This window comes from Mus pahari, chromosome 13 (genome assembly GCF_900095145.1).
Source record: "Mus pahari chromosome 13, PAHARI_EIJ_v1.1, whole genome shotgun sequence".
Lineage (NCBI taxonomy): Eukaryota > Metazoa > Chordata > Mammalia > Rodentia > Muridae > Mus > Mus pahari.
The window spans coordinates 20,618,415-20,634,384 of record NC_034602.1 but is presented as its reverse complement, the minus strand read 5'-3'; the positions used below and the strand labels follow the sequence as shown (position 1 = coordinate 20,634,384).

Here is a 15,970-nt window from a genome sequence, read left to right as displayed (position 1 = left end):
GGAAGGAAGGAAGGAAGGAAGGAAAGAAAGAAAAGGAAGGAATGCCCAGACAAAGCTATACCCAATGATCACTGTCTTGCTCAGCCATACAGAGCCGCTTCCTCCTACACTAGATGGAACAAATACACAACCGGACAATGTGCAGAGAGTGAGAGACCCTTGAACACTCAGTCCTACATGGGATGTCTCCATCAAATCCTTCCCCACAGGGCTCAGGGAGCCCAGCAGAAGAGGAAGCAGGAAGAGTGTAAGAGTCAGAGGCGATAGAAGACAGCAAGGAAACAAGGCCTTTGAGACACAAAGGGACTGTCGTGCATATGAACCCACAGAGACCGTGGCAGCATGCATAGGACCTGCGTGGCTCTAAACCAGATGCGTCTCAGCCCCGAGAGGGGAAGTGGACACAAGCCTCCATTTCTATCTCGGAAGCTATCTCCAATTGAAAACTTGCAAAGGAGAAATTAAGGAGGAATGAGTTCAACAGAATCTCCTTGGATATACAAGTCACACTTAAGGGAAGGCCCCGTGCCTAGAGTACATGACCAACTGAATGCTATTTTGGAAGGTTTTTTTTTTTTTTTTTGTCTTATGAAAAATTATTTGTAATTACGTGTCTGTCTGTCTGTCTGTGTCAGGGTTATATACATGTGAATGTAGGTGCTCTTAGAGGCTAGAAGAGGGTACTAGATCCCATGGAGCTAGGGCTATAGGCAGTTGTAAGCCACCCGATCTAGGTGCTGAGAACCAAACTCAGGTCTTTTCTAACCTAAGTGCATCTTAACCACTGAGCCACCTCTCCTGCTCCATGGTAATGGCTTGTTTACAAAGAACCTGAAGGTTCTTCCAGCCTAACCTAACATCTGAGCACCCAAAGAAGGACAGTGAATGCTCATCAGACAGTGAGTGTCAAAGAGGATAGACAGAGCAGTGAATGTTCATTAGACAGGGAGATGGGAGGAGTCATAGAGAACAGACAGACCAGTGAACGCTCATTATCATAGAGGTCAGACAGGCAGATGTCATCACCGTTTGCTGCAGGAGGCAGGAGTAAATCATTATCCATTCACAAGATCATGGCAGGCAGGACCATTTCTGTCCCCCACCCCCAGGAATGTCCCTGTCTACTGAAAACATAAGGAGTGCTGAAACGGGGTACCAGGGACATGGGGCGTGTAGTCCAGACTCTCATATTTTAATTAGTTCCTAAATGAGAGAGGCAGATTTAACAGGAAAAAGATAAAGAAGAAATCTGAGGAGAGGTTTACATAAAAACATCCGTATATATCTAGCAAGAAATGGCTACTTGATGGACCTGGGAATCCTCTCATGTAACAAAGGCCCGAAGGCATTGGGTCTCAACTTGTGGCTCTCGACCTCTTTGGGGGTCACATATCAGATATCCTGTATATCAGATATTTGCTTTTCAATAAAATAGTTTTATGATGGGGGGGTCACCACACCATGAGGGATTGTATTAAAGGGTCACTGGATTAGGAAGGTGGAGAGCCACTGCTCAAGAGTATGACGAGGACTGCTGCTGGTGACATTGGGTTTAGGTGATAGCCTCAGGTACAGATGTATGTACTACACAGGAAGAACAGCATACATGTGAACCTTGGGGATGTATATAGGAGACCCAACCTTAAATCCAGTACTAAAGGTTGGAGATTTAACTTGGATGTCAGTTTTTCTTAGGACATGGGCGCTGGCCATGTGCATCCCAATTACTGGGAAGCTCAAATGTTGGGCTCTGACTTTCCCCCAAGATTCTGAGCCAGTAATGACTGTGTGGACCCCTGGAAGTTCCAGGTTTTTTTTTCCAATTTTTTATTAAATATTTTCTTCATTTACATTTCAAATGCTATCCCAAAAGTCCCCTATACCCTCCACCCGCCCTGCTCTCCTACCCACCCACTCCCAGTTTTTGGCCCTGGCGTTCCCCTGTACTGGGACATATAAAGTTTGCAAGACCAAGGGCCTCTCTTCCCAATGATGGCCAATTAGGCCATCTGGAAGTTCCAGTTGTACCCCCATTGTAAGTAGTACCCCCATTGCAGAAAATGTGCTTTGAATCAAGAGAGAGGATGGGAGATAAGGAATAGGTTTTAGGTAAGACTTAATTTAATTTGATGTAGTAACTGCTATTTTCACTCATGCAAAGGATGGGACAAGGTGAGAAACATTAAAAATCTGCTCTACTACATTTATGCTTGCTTTGTTGATCGTATTTATTCTGTTGTAATTGTAAACTCAGGCATTCACCGGGATCTAATGAATCAACAGTTAGCAGTGTATATCACATGAAGGATTTGAGCAACATTTAATTGATACTGTCCCAGGCCTGTGACCTTAAGGTTGGTTCTATAGATTTTTGTCAAAATATTCCTCATTCAAACATGGTGCTGAGAAACTTTTATATTTACACATCTGTCTAGGCCTGTTAACTATGGCTGTCTGGTGCCAAGAGATACTCACACCCCTGCATGCAGCTCTCAGGAAGGGGACATGTCAGTTGTTAACGTAACCTGTGTCATAAGAGGGATGCTTATTGAGGTTGACCCAACTCTTAGGATAGCCTTCTGGCTACCACCAAGAGGTGGGGGTGCGTGGCATGTGTAGCCATTCTGCAAAAAAATTTCAGAAGCAGGTGAATGCAGTTTTAGTATGAAAATACTTCTCTTCCTTACCCACTCAGCAATGCCCCTATGGTGGTTAGCCTGCTTTCTTGGCTTTGGAAAACTCAAGCTCAGATGCACATACGAAGGCATCATCATGTTAAACAGAACATGCTAACAAAGCTCAGAGCAACAATGTCAGAGAAGTTTGCTCAGTGGGACTCAAATCTAGAAGCAAGAGAAAATGCTTCTATGTGGAGGATATGGGAAAGTGTCAGAAAGAAAATGCTTTGTCAACTTTAAAGGGGAAATGTCTATATTTTATCAAAATTTAAGATATAAGCCAGGTGATACACCTGGCTAAGATATAAGCAGCATACACCTTTAATTCTATCACTCGGGAGGTAGAGGCAGGCAGATTTTTGTGAGTTCAAAGCCAGCTTGGACTACAGAGTGAATTCCAAGACAGTCAGGGCTATACAGAGAAACTCTGTCTTGAAAAAAAACAAAACAACAACAAACAAACCAAAAAAAGAAAAGAAATTTAGGATATAAAAATCCCAATTTGCTGATGATGTTTCTAATATTCGTTCTATATTAAGAGACAGGTAACAGGCCTATATTTATTGATTATTGACTAGATTATTTTAACTTCTAGGCCACTTAAATCATTTGTAGTTTTTAGAAACCAGAGAAAAGGTTGGAGAGATATGTAGGCAGATCTAGTAACATGCTGGGCTCTGTGACTTACCTTTGTAATTGTCTAAAGAGTCACCAGCTGGCAGTAAAAAATAATACTGGGTGTCTTGTCCATGGTACAGGGTACGTGAGGAAGTGTTTCCTATCCAGTAACGAAATTCATAATGAAAGTCCTACGATCCAACCATGGGAGAAATAAACAAAACAAAACAAAAACCCGGAAATTGAATACAACGTGGGTGGAATCGCCAATCAAGCCCATCTGCTGCTGCCCTCATGGCCACTGATGCTCATGTGTTACAGCCCAGACCAAGGTGCGTGCATCATCCTCAGTGCGCGGGCACGCAAGAGAGCGAGGCTTTCCGGCACCATGGGACTCTTCTGCTCTTAAGCCAGAGGGCTTCTCACATGAAGCACCTGGGCCAGCTAGCTCATTTTGTCTTTAGACATCCTAATACGACAGTTCTCAACCTGTAGGTTGTGAGCCCTTTGAGGTTCAATGACCCTTTCACAGGGTTGCCTTAGACTACTGGAAAACACAGATATTTAATTATGATTCATAATAGTAGCAAAAACTACAGTTATGAAGTAGCAGTGAAAATAACTTTAGGGATGGGCTCACCACAACATGTGGAACTTTATTAAGGGGTCACAGCATTGGGAAGGTTGGGAACCACTTCCCTAACAGTTGCAAATCAGACTTTTATAGTACCCTCACAGTGACAGCAGTCCTGTGTCTCAGCTCTCCAAAGATAGGCATGATACAGGCATGAGGGCCAGGAGGGAGCATGGAGATGCCCTGTGCTGAAAGCTGAGGTCCCAGGAACTGAGCCTTCACAGAAGGCCCAGGCCTGACTTCCCTGTGTATGAGGGCAGGTTTCTGAGAAGGAAGCTGAGCAGAACAGGGCAGGGGCAGGTAGCTTCTGTCCACAGCAGAGGACAGTGACCGAAAATTCACAGCCTCCTGCTGTGCAGCCACCTGATCTCAAAGGTGGCCTTAATCCCTTCACACCCAATTCTCCTTAAAGCCTCCCAAGACCCTGTGCAACAAGTCACAATGATTTCTTCATTTCCCAGATCAGGACGAAGGGTCAAGTCATAGAGATGAGGTTGGGACTCAAGCTGAGCTTCCCATCCCATACTTGTATGCTTATGGGCAACAGAGCCTCCTGACTTCCTGGCAAAGACCTGCATGGATTCTCTCTTTCTGATGAGGAGGCTGCTCTCACTAGTAGGGGAAAGCCCCCATTCATGCAGAGCCACTTCCCCATATTGCAGGACAGGCCCATCCCTGCAGCCCACCCAGTAAGGAGCTCCCATGACTCCCAAGAGTTGTGGCTGCCTGCACTCCTCAGGACAGACAGGGGGTCTCAGGAGTCTCACATACCGGCTTCCCTGACATGCAGAAGACACTGAAGATGGTATATGCCTCCATACCATGGTGGGGTCGCACCTGACAAGACAAGTCCTGTGGAGCTTGGTTGACCGTTAGGTAGAGCTGAGCCTTGCCCAGTAAGACATGCTTTGAAGCTAAGAGAAGGACAGGGTGGGTAGTTCATCCAGGATAAAGAGTAATAGTGGAGAATACACACACACATACACACACACACACACACACACACACACACACACACATATACACATACATACAACACACGCAATTTCCCACGTCCTCAGCTTGTGTCTAGAATATACTATAAAGGTCTCCCTAAAAATTCTCTGAGCAGATGTACAACAACAGGCATAGTTATTACTCCCCAGTAATTGAAGACCATGTTGTCTACTTTCTGCTTTATTAATCAGTCTACACTGATTATTATTATTTGTACTTTTTTAAAAGTAGCATGTTCTTAGGATAAATTCTAGGCTGGCACTTTCTCTATGACATTGTATGAATCCTCATCTGGTCCTGTGGGGGACTGTTTATGTAGCCTCCGGTAGGTTGAACATTGCCTGTGTTCCTTTCTTTAACAGTTATGTGACTATGCCAACCACAGAAAATAGGCCCTTTAACCCAAGCCAAATCCAAGAGGATGGAGTGACTAATTCTGCCTTGATGACCAGCCATATCCCTGGAGAAGAAGATGGGGAAGATGGGGTTTGGCTAACAACTGTGTGTATGAATTGCATTATCAAGTTAAGAAAGAGACAGAGGGACAAGAGTATTCCTCCAAAATAACACAGAAAAAGATAGTCACGGGGTGCCATGTGTTTCTAACAGCAAAACAAAGCTGTTAGAGAGTTGCTGTGGGGCTGAGTGATAGACAGCTGAGCAAGACACCTAGAGACTGAGCTCAAGTCTCTCAGGTAGCAGAGGACACTGAACAGGACCCTGGGACTATGGGAAGGATCCCAGGGATCTCTTAAATCAAGTAAAGATGTGTGTGTGTGTGGGGGGGGGGTAGGGGGTAGAGAGAGCATCACATGAGCAACTGAAAAACAAAGGCATCCATTATAACAGAAGCTAGCACTGTCTGTGTGGTAGTAGTAGGGACCCAGGCCTTAGTATCTGGAAAGGGCCAGCAGAGGCTCACAGCAGCAGTGAGAATCCAAAAGAACCTCTCTATGAATTAACAGAAAACAACCTGCCCTGTGATTCTTCCTTGGATGATGTATATACAAACATAAGAGGCAGAACTGGAACTGCACAGTAAGTTTTGCTTATCTGTTTTTGCTTTGAGGTAGGGTCTGGCCTTGAACTTGCAATCTTCATCTCTCTGCTTCCCAACTGCTGTTACTACAGCTGGGCCACTATACCTGGCTCATGGTGGGCTCTAAGCAGTGCAAAAATGTGGAATAGTCAGTCAATCCAGTATATTGACTGAATCTTCTGTGCTTGATAAATAGGACTATAAGTCTCCAGAAATAAGGAAATGTTTAGAAGTTACACCCCTAAATGCACTGAGATTTAGTCATAAAAATGCAGAAAGAGTTGGGGGACTCTGGGCAAGGTAACACTGTGGGTAAGTTTTAGTCCACACTGATCACTCAGAAGAATGTCAATAACACCTTGTTGTGATTAAATATATGCAAGGAAGCTGACTTACTCAGGTATCTAGCCAAAAATCAAGTATACAAGAAGGACAGTAACTGATCACTTACCTGGTTCTAATGCACCCGATTTCACTGGAAATGAGAACATCACAGCAACTAATCTTAGTAACAAATAATGGGGTGGTGGCAACAGGAGAGAAGAGAGAGGTGGGGCCCAGAGCAAGAGGTTACAGGAGAGAGTCGCTATTTCTTCTAAGGAAAAGTATAATAATGACACAAGCCTTCATGGCTCCCCACACCAGATCCAACTTTTACCTTGACATACCTACAGAAGCTTGTAAGACATACGTCTCTCCACTGCTCAGTGAGAATGGTTTTATTGTCACAGCTGGTCCCATGATACCTACAGAAGGAGAAGTGTCCACATGAAATGGTAGTCAGCAGGCTCCCACAAGTGAGCACCACTTTGTTCCAGGGGTCCAGGATTAAATAATACTCTGGTTTGCCAGAAGCCATCTGGGAAAGGCTAAAAACATGCAAGTGAATTTTCTGGAGATGGCCCACCATGGTTTTGCAAGGCCTGTGCTGAGTGAGCTCTATGAGTCTAAGTCCCAAGAGACTTTATCCCAGGATTGCCTCTTCTTGGTGCTGGAATGCCTTTTCCTGCCTTTATGACAGAGCCTGGTGATCCCTGGGCATTAGTCCACAGTACTGGGAAGATTTTCTGCAGATCAACACGAAGATGTACTCTCGGGTAGGAATGGAAGACACACTGATGATTTCATAATTCCTAATAATGATCTTATAGAATTCCTAAATTTATATGAGTAATTTCAAGTCCTCTATAGTATAAAAGCTTCAAATAAGAGTTCTGTAAATCTTTATGTGTTAAGGGATAATTGCACCAGAAAGAGAAAGCAGAATTGGAACAAACTTAGGATCAAGGAAAAGACTCCTTCTGGGTGAGGTGTAAGACCACTACCTGGTGACTGAAGGTCAAAAACTGAGAATGGACAATTTATTGTAGGTGCGAGGACAAAAATGAAATATTGACTAGTTTATCTATAGAAAACTTCAAAACTAATAAGTTACAAGGCAGATGATTTGTCTCTTGACAAAACTGTGCTAACTTGTGACATAAGAATTATTGCTTTAAACTTATAATAATCTTATGGGGCAATAGATCATGAATGTTTAGTGAAATACTAGTCTTAATGGAAAGACAAGTAAACAATTCTGCTGTTATTGCTTAAGTCTAATCAATTTATGACATGAATTGTTGTCTTAAACTTACTATGAACTTACTGGGATGTAAAAGTATTTAGAAAAATTATATAATCAATTATCCTGCTGTAACAGTTTTGCCTGATAGTTGTATGAGGTAAGTTTTTAGAGACAGTAGATATACCGAGAACAGAAAATGAAGGGTGTTGGAGCTTCTTTATCTGCTCCATGCAGAGTAAGTGAGTGTTTTTTTCTTTTCCTTTTTTCATTCTTCTTGTCTTTTCTCTCTAGTTCATGAAGAGTTAATGAACTCCAAGCCTCTTGGCTAGCAAGTGAGGGGACCTTGAGCCAGAGAGCAAAGAGCCCTAACAACTAAAACTTCTTTACCTCATTCCCTGCTGCTAACTGCCAGAAACCAGTGGCTTTTAGTCACAGAATAGCAAGAGAAAATTAAGTTCCCAGTAGTTAGTAGCTTTTGGCCCCCAGAACAGTATGAGAGAGTTATAAGACCAGAGATCATCGGTCTTTGACCTGTGAAGGCCAGAGCAGGTTCCTAGAACCAGTTACATGTTCTGCTCATACTTGGGAATGACACTGTTGTTTACCAGCCTTCTGAGGAACCTAAATTCCGATATCCAGGATGCCCACCTGACCGACAGAAGCAGTGTCAAGGTGGAGCAGTCACCCTCAGCTGAGAAATGTGGTCAATTTCCCTAGTAACTACAGAACATCGGTAAGATCTCATTTTGTGCCTTTACAGTAAGCCCAGTGTTTGAGTTTTTATTTTTATGTTAAAGTATGACTGACAAGTTGGGTAATTTTAGAAATATTTGTTATGAAAGTTTCTTAACTCTTGCCTTGTAAGAGTAAGCTGACCCATCCTGTTTAGTCTTCCTTAAAATTTGGAGAGACCCAAGACCCAAGACAGATGCTTGGAAAGAACAAGGAGAAAATTCCTTAATATGAAATCCATAGCTTCCCTGAGAGGCCTATGGAGGGTGACCTATTCACACGTACTCAGAAAGATAGTGATCCATCAGAGCAGACCAACCAACATGCCCATGCTCAGGGAGACAAGTTAGACATTCATTCATCTTCCCCACAGGCCAGCTCTACTTGATTCATTTGTGTAAATGGCTCATCTATTCTATGCCAGGTCATAGAGAGAGATGGGTGCCATGTGTTGGAGTGCCAGCCAGATTACAAACTCCCTGCTGATCTGTAACTGGGGACTCTTAAGGAACATCTGAACATCCTTAGAGAAAGAGCCATAGGCTGTTGTCCACATAGCGACAAACATGAGTAGAAAAGGCTGGATGGTTCTACTCATCCATTAAGTCAGAAGACTTGGGAAAACTTGAGGGCCCATTCCCAAATTCTTCTGAAATGGCTATAAACTCCAGGGTGCAAAGAGCATGCTCATACCTGATGTGGTGTAGCCATAGAAGACAGCTTGGTTGACCAGGGCCTTTGGCCAGTCGATCATGAGAGTTGGCTTTGCTCTATCTGTGTGGAGGAAAGGGCCCAGCAGGTTGTCCCCATAATTGGCACTCTCCTCAGCACTCAGGCTTGGTCCTGCTTCCTGAAAGTTTGTACTGGTCCCTAGGAAAATAAATCATATCACAGGAGAGAAAACGAAAGGTCACAGTCTTGTGAAACATGAATGCTTCAAAGTTGATGGTAATATCAATTTCCATGGCTGCTGAATATTGTACTTCTAAAAAAATACCTTTTGTAAGTATGAATTTTCAATGAATATGTTTTATTGTCTTATTATCGGACACTCTATTATGTCTTTCTTTACCCCCCCCCCCTTTCCTTCTTCTCTCCCTCCTTTCCTCTCTCTGTCCCTTCTTCCATTTCTCCCTTCCACCTTGTGGTCTAGAATTTTATAATGCAAGGTCAACTAATGATAAATGACTGAGGAAAAAGACATCAGATTCACACAAAAAAAGCAAATGTGGAGAAGAGAAGGAAGGAGGCTTCTGTTGGGGCAGTGAGCAGGGATGAGTTCAGTGAAGATCTAGAAGAAGTTTCCTTTTGTGTAGAAGCTAAGTGTAGTAGGAATGGCCCACCCTCTGTGGGTGGAGAGTGGTAGGAATAGCCCACCCTCTGTGGGTGGAGAGTGGTAGGAATGGCCCACCCTCTGTGGGTGGAGAGTGATAGGAATGGCCCACCCTCTGTGGGTGGAGAGTGGTAGGAATGGCCCACCCTCTGTGGGTGGAGAGNCCTCTGTGGGTGGAGAGTGGTAGGAATGGCCCACCCTCTGTGGGTGGAGAGTGGTAGGAATGGTCCATTCTCTTTGGGTGGCTGAAGAAAGGGATGGGAACCAGAGTATGGGCAGTGAAGACAAGACATGCTTGCGGCCACGGACAGAAACTTTTTTGTCTTATAAGTGGCAGGAAGGCACTGGCGGCCAGAGCCTATCTATCCATCTGGAATGTGTTTGAGAAAGGCCTCAGAATGCTGTGTAGAGTGTGACTCCAGACAGCAGACACAGCACAGTAGCAGAGGCAGAAAGCCACCGCACTATCTGGGGAGGAATGGCATGGGATGGTGGTTTCGGAGATTCAGAGATTTCAGAGAAGGCCACAGGCACAAGATACAGGAGCAACAGACCTTGAGGAGTTAGAATGGCTCTTGTCTGAAAGAGTCATGCTCTGAACGGGATATGATGCTGCCTGCTTTGTCCATTTGCTATTACGGATTCAGTACCTACTGTGTGCCTGAGCAGGAGCCGCCCTGAAACAGACCTGTGTATATACTACAAAGCTTTGTTGTTCTCAGTATGATTTTTATGGCTTGCATATAAAGTTATCGCATGGATCCATGTTAAATGCATGGTCCTCAGCAAGTGGTGCTATTTTGGAAGGTTCTGGAAACTTTAGAAGGCAGAACCCAGCTGGAAAAAGCTCACTGTGGGTGGGTGTTTGATGGTATGTTGTCCCTAGCCCCTCCCTGTTTGGTCCTCTGCTTCCTGTCCACCATGAAGGGAAAACTCCTTTTAGACATATTCACTCTGACATGAATTTCTTCCCAGGAGCTTGGGACCAAGTGACTATACCAAATTCTGAAACCCTGAATAAAAGAAACCAAAACAAAACAAAACAATAAGATAGCCAACGTGTCTCAGTATCCTACAAATAAAAGAAAAAGGAGGGAAAAAGCCACCTTTCTGGCTAGAAAGAGGTTATCCCTCTTGACCTACCGAATCACTAGTGATATGGGGGGCCTAGACAGGAACAGGTCTACCTGCTCCACAGCCAGGTCCTCTCTGTCCTGCTGTATACTCTGGGAAACAGCCTTCTTCCTCCTCATCTCAGGGCTAGGTGACAGGTGACCAGTTACCAGTCCCTTACCAGGCATCACCACACTGCCTACAGCCCACTGGAACTACACAGACTGCTGGGTCCTACGGCACCGTTGCCTGTCTCATTCCTCTTTCAGAAACCCTAAGGATGCTGGGCTCATGCTCTCCTAAGGCTTCCTCACAAGACCCCAAGTGCTAGGCCACACCTCTGTTCCTAGGACCTGTAGCCAATAACACACTTTGTTTCCCAGGACTCTCTTCTGCTCCCTCCTATGACCACCTATGAAGACTAGCTCATACAGAGAGGTATGATCCAGAGGATAAAACATGAGGAGCTGATAAAATCATAACTCAGAGGCAACTGGAGAGAAGAAAACACTGTAGAAAACTTACACATTAACTTAACCCATTTAAAAGATAGATCAAACAGACCAACTGCATGTTCACTCAACAAATTAATCAACTGCCTACTCATTTGGTAGATATAGCTCTCCAATCATCCATTTGTTCTCTAGAAAAATAGCATAAGATATTATTTTTGAGTCAGGATCAGAACAAATGAGATTTATTTGCCCCAGAGGGACAGATGGCAGAGAATAAGAGACAAAGACAGGAGATAGAGGTTGAGGGAGAAGGGAAGGGAACATGGCAGAGGGGAGAAAGGGGGCAAGGGAGAGGGAAATGGGTGCTTGCCCTGGGACAAAGGACTGTCTCTGGATAGAGAGGAGACAGATGTGGTTTGTGGGAAAATGGTGCTTTATAAAAGTACAGGGTCAACCCCGTGATAGGTTGAGGTGTTTAACTGGGCATGTTAATTAGGCAAGCCAAAGGGGGCTTTTGATTGCTGGACCTCAATACTTTGATAGTAGACCTTAGTAGTCAACCACAGGAGGAGGAAGTGGCCAAATAAGGGTGGCCAAATAGTCACCTTGGTGGCTAGCTTTAGGAATAGGAATGTGATACAACAGTTTTTAGCAAGGCAGAGGGAATGGAAAAGAAGGGCAAGGCCTGCTGGATCCATGTTGGCCACTTTCAAGCTGGCCAGAGTCCTTCAGATAGAGCCAGTGTTCTCTCTCCTCGTATGTCAACTCTTCAGAAACATAGATGAATACTGATCATCTATTTACACGGCAATTTGATCACCCTATGTTTGCACCAATGCATTGGGAATCAAGATGGTTCTGAGGACACCAGAATAAAACAGCCACGAAGTTTCTGTGAAGATGTCAGGTGTATATAAGACAGACACAGAAACATGTCACTCTTTCAGAAGTCACCTGCTTAGAATAGGTAGAGGTGGAAATAGTGAGCTGATGAGGGTTATCATAGGGTTGAGGGAGACTACAAAGTAAGGAAAGAGAGGAACCCTGTGGGAGGGACGATCAGCAAGGAGACAAGCTGGGAAGGATGCTAAGGGAGACCTGTTACTGTGCAAGGCATCTTGGATCTGAATTGTCTACTGTTAACACACTAAGGGTTTGGGATCATCGAGCTCAAGATATCCAGCAGTAAGGGGTTGAGAAGTGGGGGCTCTGCCAGGCTCTGCCAGGCTCTGCCATGCAGAGGAGTTCACATTCTCTCTTAAGAATTCCCTGGGGGATTAATAGGTGGCCTTGATGTAAAGAACAAACACGGCAATTCCGGGAGGGCAGTTATACAGCGAGCCTAGATGCAGGGCTCTTCTCATGGGAGCAGAGCTAATAGTCCTTACCTGGCTGTCTTCCTAGGGATAGCACTGCTTCTTGGATGTCGCTATAATAGGCTTCAAAATCTATACAAAAAGGAAAATGAAGACACAACTAGTAAGTGTTAAATGCTGTAGACTAAAACCTACCCTTTCCCCACCACCGCCCCCAGGAAAGATTTATAAGGATTAGAACTTCATGATTGTGGAGAGTTAGAATTCTGCAGATCAGAACCAAACTATTTTTAGTCCCCTTAAATTGTCATTCGTTGTCCACTCTCAAGTCTGAGTGAACATCTTTTTGATGATTAGTAAAACCATGAAAATGTATTCTTTGCAGAGATCTATTCGCTACAATCCACAGCTAAAAGTGTTGTTGATCCAAAACCTATATACCTTTTCCCCACTTGACTGTAAGCTACCGATTGGTGGTCGCTGCCAATGTATTTTATTTATTTTTTATTTTATTATTATTATTTTCTTAATTTACATTTCAAATGCTATCCCGAAAGTTCCCTATACCCCACCCCCGCCCCTGCTCCCCTACCCACCCACTCCCACTACTTGGCCCTGGCCTTCCCCTGTGCTGGGTCATATAAAGTTTACAAGACCAAGGGGCCTCTCTTCCCAGTGATGGCCGATTAGGCCATCTCCTGCTACATATGCAGCTAGAGACTCGAGCTCAGGGGGTACTGGTTAGTTCATATTATTGTTGCACCTACAGGGTTGCAGCCCCCTACAACTCCTTGGGTACTTTCTCTAGCTCCTCCATTGGGAGCCTTGTGTTCCATCCAATAGCTGACTGTGAGCATCCACTTCTGTGTTTTCCAGGCACTGGCATAGCCTCACAAGTGCTGCCAATGTATTTGATACAATTTTCTTTGTTGTATAACTAATAAAGTATCATATAACCCCTTCCACTGTGGAACACATCATTAAGGGTAATCTGTCCCTGGAACACTGTCACTCATCTTTGGGTTAAGAATGAACTATCTCTAAGCTTGGACATGGTAGCACATACCAATAATGCCAGCACTTAAACAATAAAAACAGGAAGATCAAGAATTCAAGACCAGGCTTAGCTACATAGAGAATTTGAGGCCTGGCTACATTAGAACCTATTTCAAGATAACAAAAACAAAATACTATTTTATTACCCTGAGGTTGAAGCTGGGCTCTGCATTGAGCTCAAACACAGTACTCTTAGACTCAGGGCAAAGGTGGGAGTAACATTGAACATGACCCATTAGATTTCCTCCTTCCCCAGTGAGCCTGGCGCTAGACACAAGGATCAATGTGTAGAGATGGTGGCACTTACCATCAAAGTCAGTGGAAGAGCTGGGGGAGGGCCAGCTTCCCTCAGGGCTGTTCATCATCAGGGCTTCCTCAGTCAGGGAACTCAGTGAGCCATAGTCCTCCACAGGCTCTCCTGAGCCTGCCACAGGTCCTGAAGCAGGAATGTGGTGGCCACCAGCTGTGGACTCAGCAGAAATGCTTCCCAGGTTGGAAAGAGCTGTCCCGCCCAGGGGCATGGGTGAAGGCTCCGATGAGTGTGGTGTTGGCGACGCTCTCAGATTTGATGGCAGGTCAGACTTCAGACTGGCCCCAAGTGCTGAGGCGCCCAGCAGCCCCACAGTACTACAGAAGGGGACTTAAACATGGGTGTGGCAGGGTTAAAATTCTGAACTAAAAGTCCAAAGTGTATGTTTTTTTAAAATATATATAGGCTGTGGGACAGGGCAAGATGGTTCAGCTGGTTCAACTTGATGACTTTAGTCTGATATGCAGAGGTTTTATAATGGTGGCTGATCTCCATATATGTACTGTGGCTCATCTAACACACACACACACACACACACACACACACATGATAAAAATGTATACAGATTACATAAGCATGTCTACTTGGGGGTAAAGATATTTTCTGTGAGCTTGGCGTAACCATCACCATCATGGGGCTGAAGAGCTTGCTGCAGTAGCCTACGTAGTCATGGAAACACAAGAAGCAAAACGATGCAGAGACAGTGGGGGGACTTGGCATCAATGGTCCCTAGCAGAAGCAGGCAGAGGGCCTCAGGATTTTCACTGCAGACATTTTTCCTTGTCCCCACCTGCAGGTGGTCTGGGGGAAGCACACCAGAGTGTATAGGGTGGGTTTCAGAAAGGCAGTTTTCATGACTCATTACCCATGCTGTGGTGGGCCTTTGGGTGACATACCTGTGTTTACGTCACCCATACTCCTGTCCCTAACTCCTCAACAATGCTCCTGACTGGAGTAGACTCATCTTTGCTGTATCCCTGTGCCCTGTCTGGGGTGGACGGATGCTTTTTCACACCTTCCCAGGAAAAGTGATACCATGCTACTTTACACACACCTGACATGAGTCGGAAGCCTGACGCTTCCTGATCAAAGCTCTGGCACGTGTTTCTGGCCTGTTGGTTCTGGCCTGGTGGTGTGGAGGCCAATACATGACCCACGCATGTGTAAGTGGGAAAAGGCCCTCACAACTCTTCCCCTGGAACTTGCTCTCCCCGGTCGACATCAGACTACAAGGTCACTCTCTACTAGGTCCTATGAAACCTCTGTTTGGATGTCTCTGTATTCTGGAAAGAATTTCTCCTAATCATCATTTCTCTCTGACAACAAGGATCCAGGAAATAACCCTAACAGGCATCCCTAGGAATTATGATAAAGGAATAAAGGAGTAATGACAGATAGGAAATGCATAGATAGAAGTGACTGTGTTAAAGGCAGGTTTTGCTTCTGACCAGGGCAGACCTCTGTCCTCTGCAGTGTCCTTTACAGTGAATTGGTGGATTTGTTTCCCTGAGTTCTGTGAGGCGCTGTAGAGGGGATGACGGGAACACTATTCAGAGTCCTCTCAGACGTTCGTCTCAGGCAGCCCTAGCCTTGAAGTTTAACCACTGTCAGGGTCACTACCATAGGTCTCACTGATGCTTTGGGCTTTGATTCTGGAAGTCTAGTTAGTCTTAAATTCAGAATTCAGAAACCTATTTCCCATGATGGGCACAGTTCCACTAAATGTCCCTGTCAGGGGGCAGATGTACTCCAAGATCTGCTTTAAAAGGTTTATAGAAGCCTAGAATGGACTAAAGAAAACATGGCAACCAGCCAGTTGGGGCTGAGCAGAGCTGGTTGCCCAGCACAGAAACCCAGCTCTTCTGGATCATTACTTGTGGGACTCAGCCTCACTCCTCAGCATCCTGCTACTCTGTGGAGTAGTATGAGAAAGGATGACCACAAGGTAATAATGAGTTCACAATATTCCTCAGCCCAGGCAAACATGAAGCCTGAGACTGGAGACCCCATAGTCATTCTGATTAATCTGGTAGATTTTTCCAACACAGGGGAAATAATACATATCCCAGTGACCGACCTCCCCTCCCCTCCCCTACCCTACCCTACCCTCCCCTACCCTACCC

General features: G+C 44.8%; 1 protein-coding gene across 1 annotated transcript in view; it reads right to left on the bottom strand.

The window, feature by feature from the left end:
• The window catches only part of Pkd1l1 (polycystin 1 like 1, transient receptor potential channel interacting), a 131,776-nt gene that overhangs the window by 73,599 nt on the left and 42,207 nt on the right, over window positions 1-15,970 (bottom strand). Inside the window, exons 14-19 of the mRNA XM_021211181.1 lie at window positions 13,845-13,973; window positions 12,554-12,613; window positions 8,958-9,134; window positions 6,634-6,711; window positions 4,702-4,844; window positions 3,367-3,487 (exon numbers count right to left, since the gene is read on the bottom strand). Of these exons, the coding sequence (XP_021066840.1) occupies window positions 3,367-3,487; window positions 4,702-4,844; window positions 6,634-6,711; window positions 8,958-9,134; window positions 12,554-12,613; window positions 13,845-13,973 (708 nt within the window). The remainder of the gene's footprint in view (window positions 1-3,366; window positions 3,488-4,701; window positions 4,845-6,633; window positions 6,712-8,957; window positions 9,135-12,553; window positions 12,614-13,844; window positions 13,974-15,970) is intronic.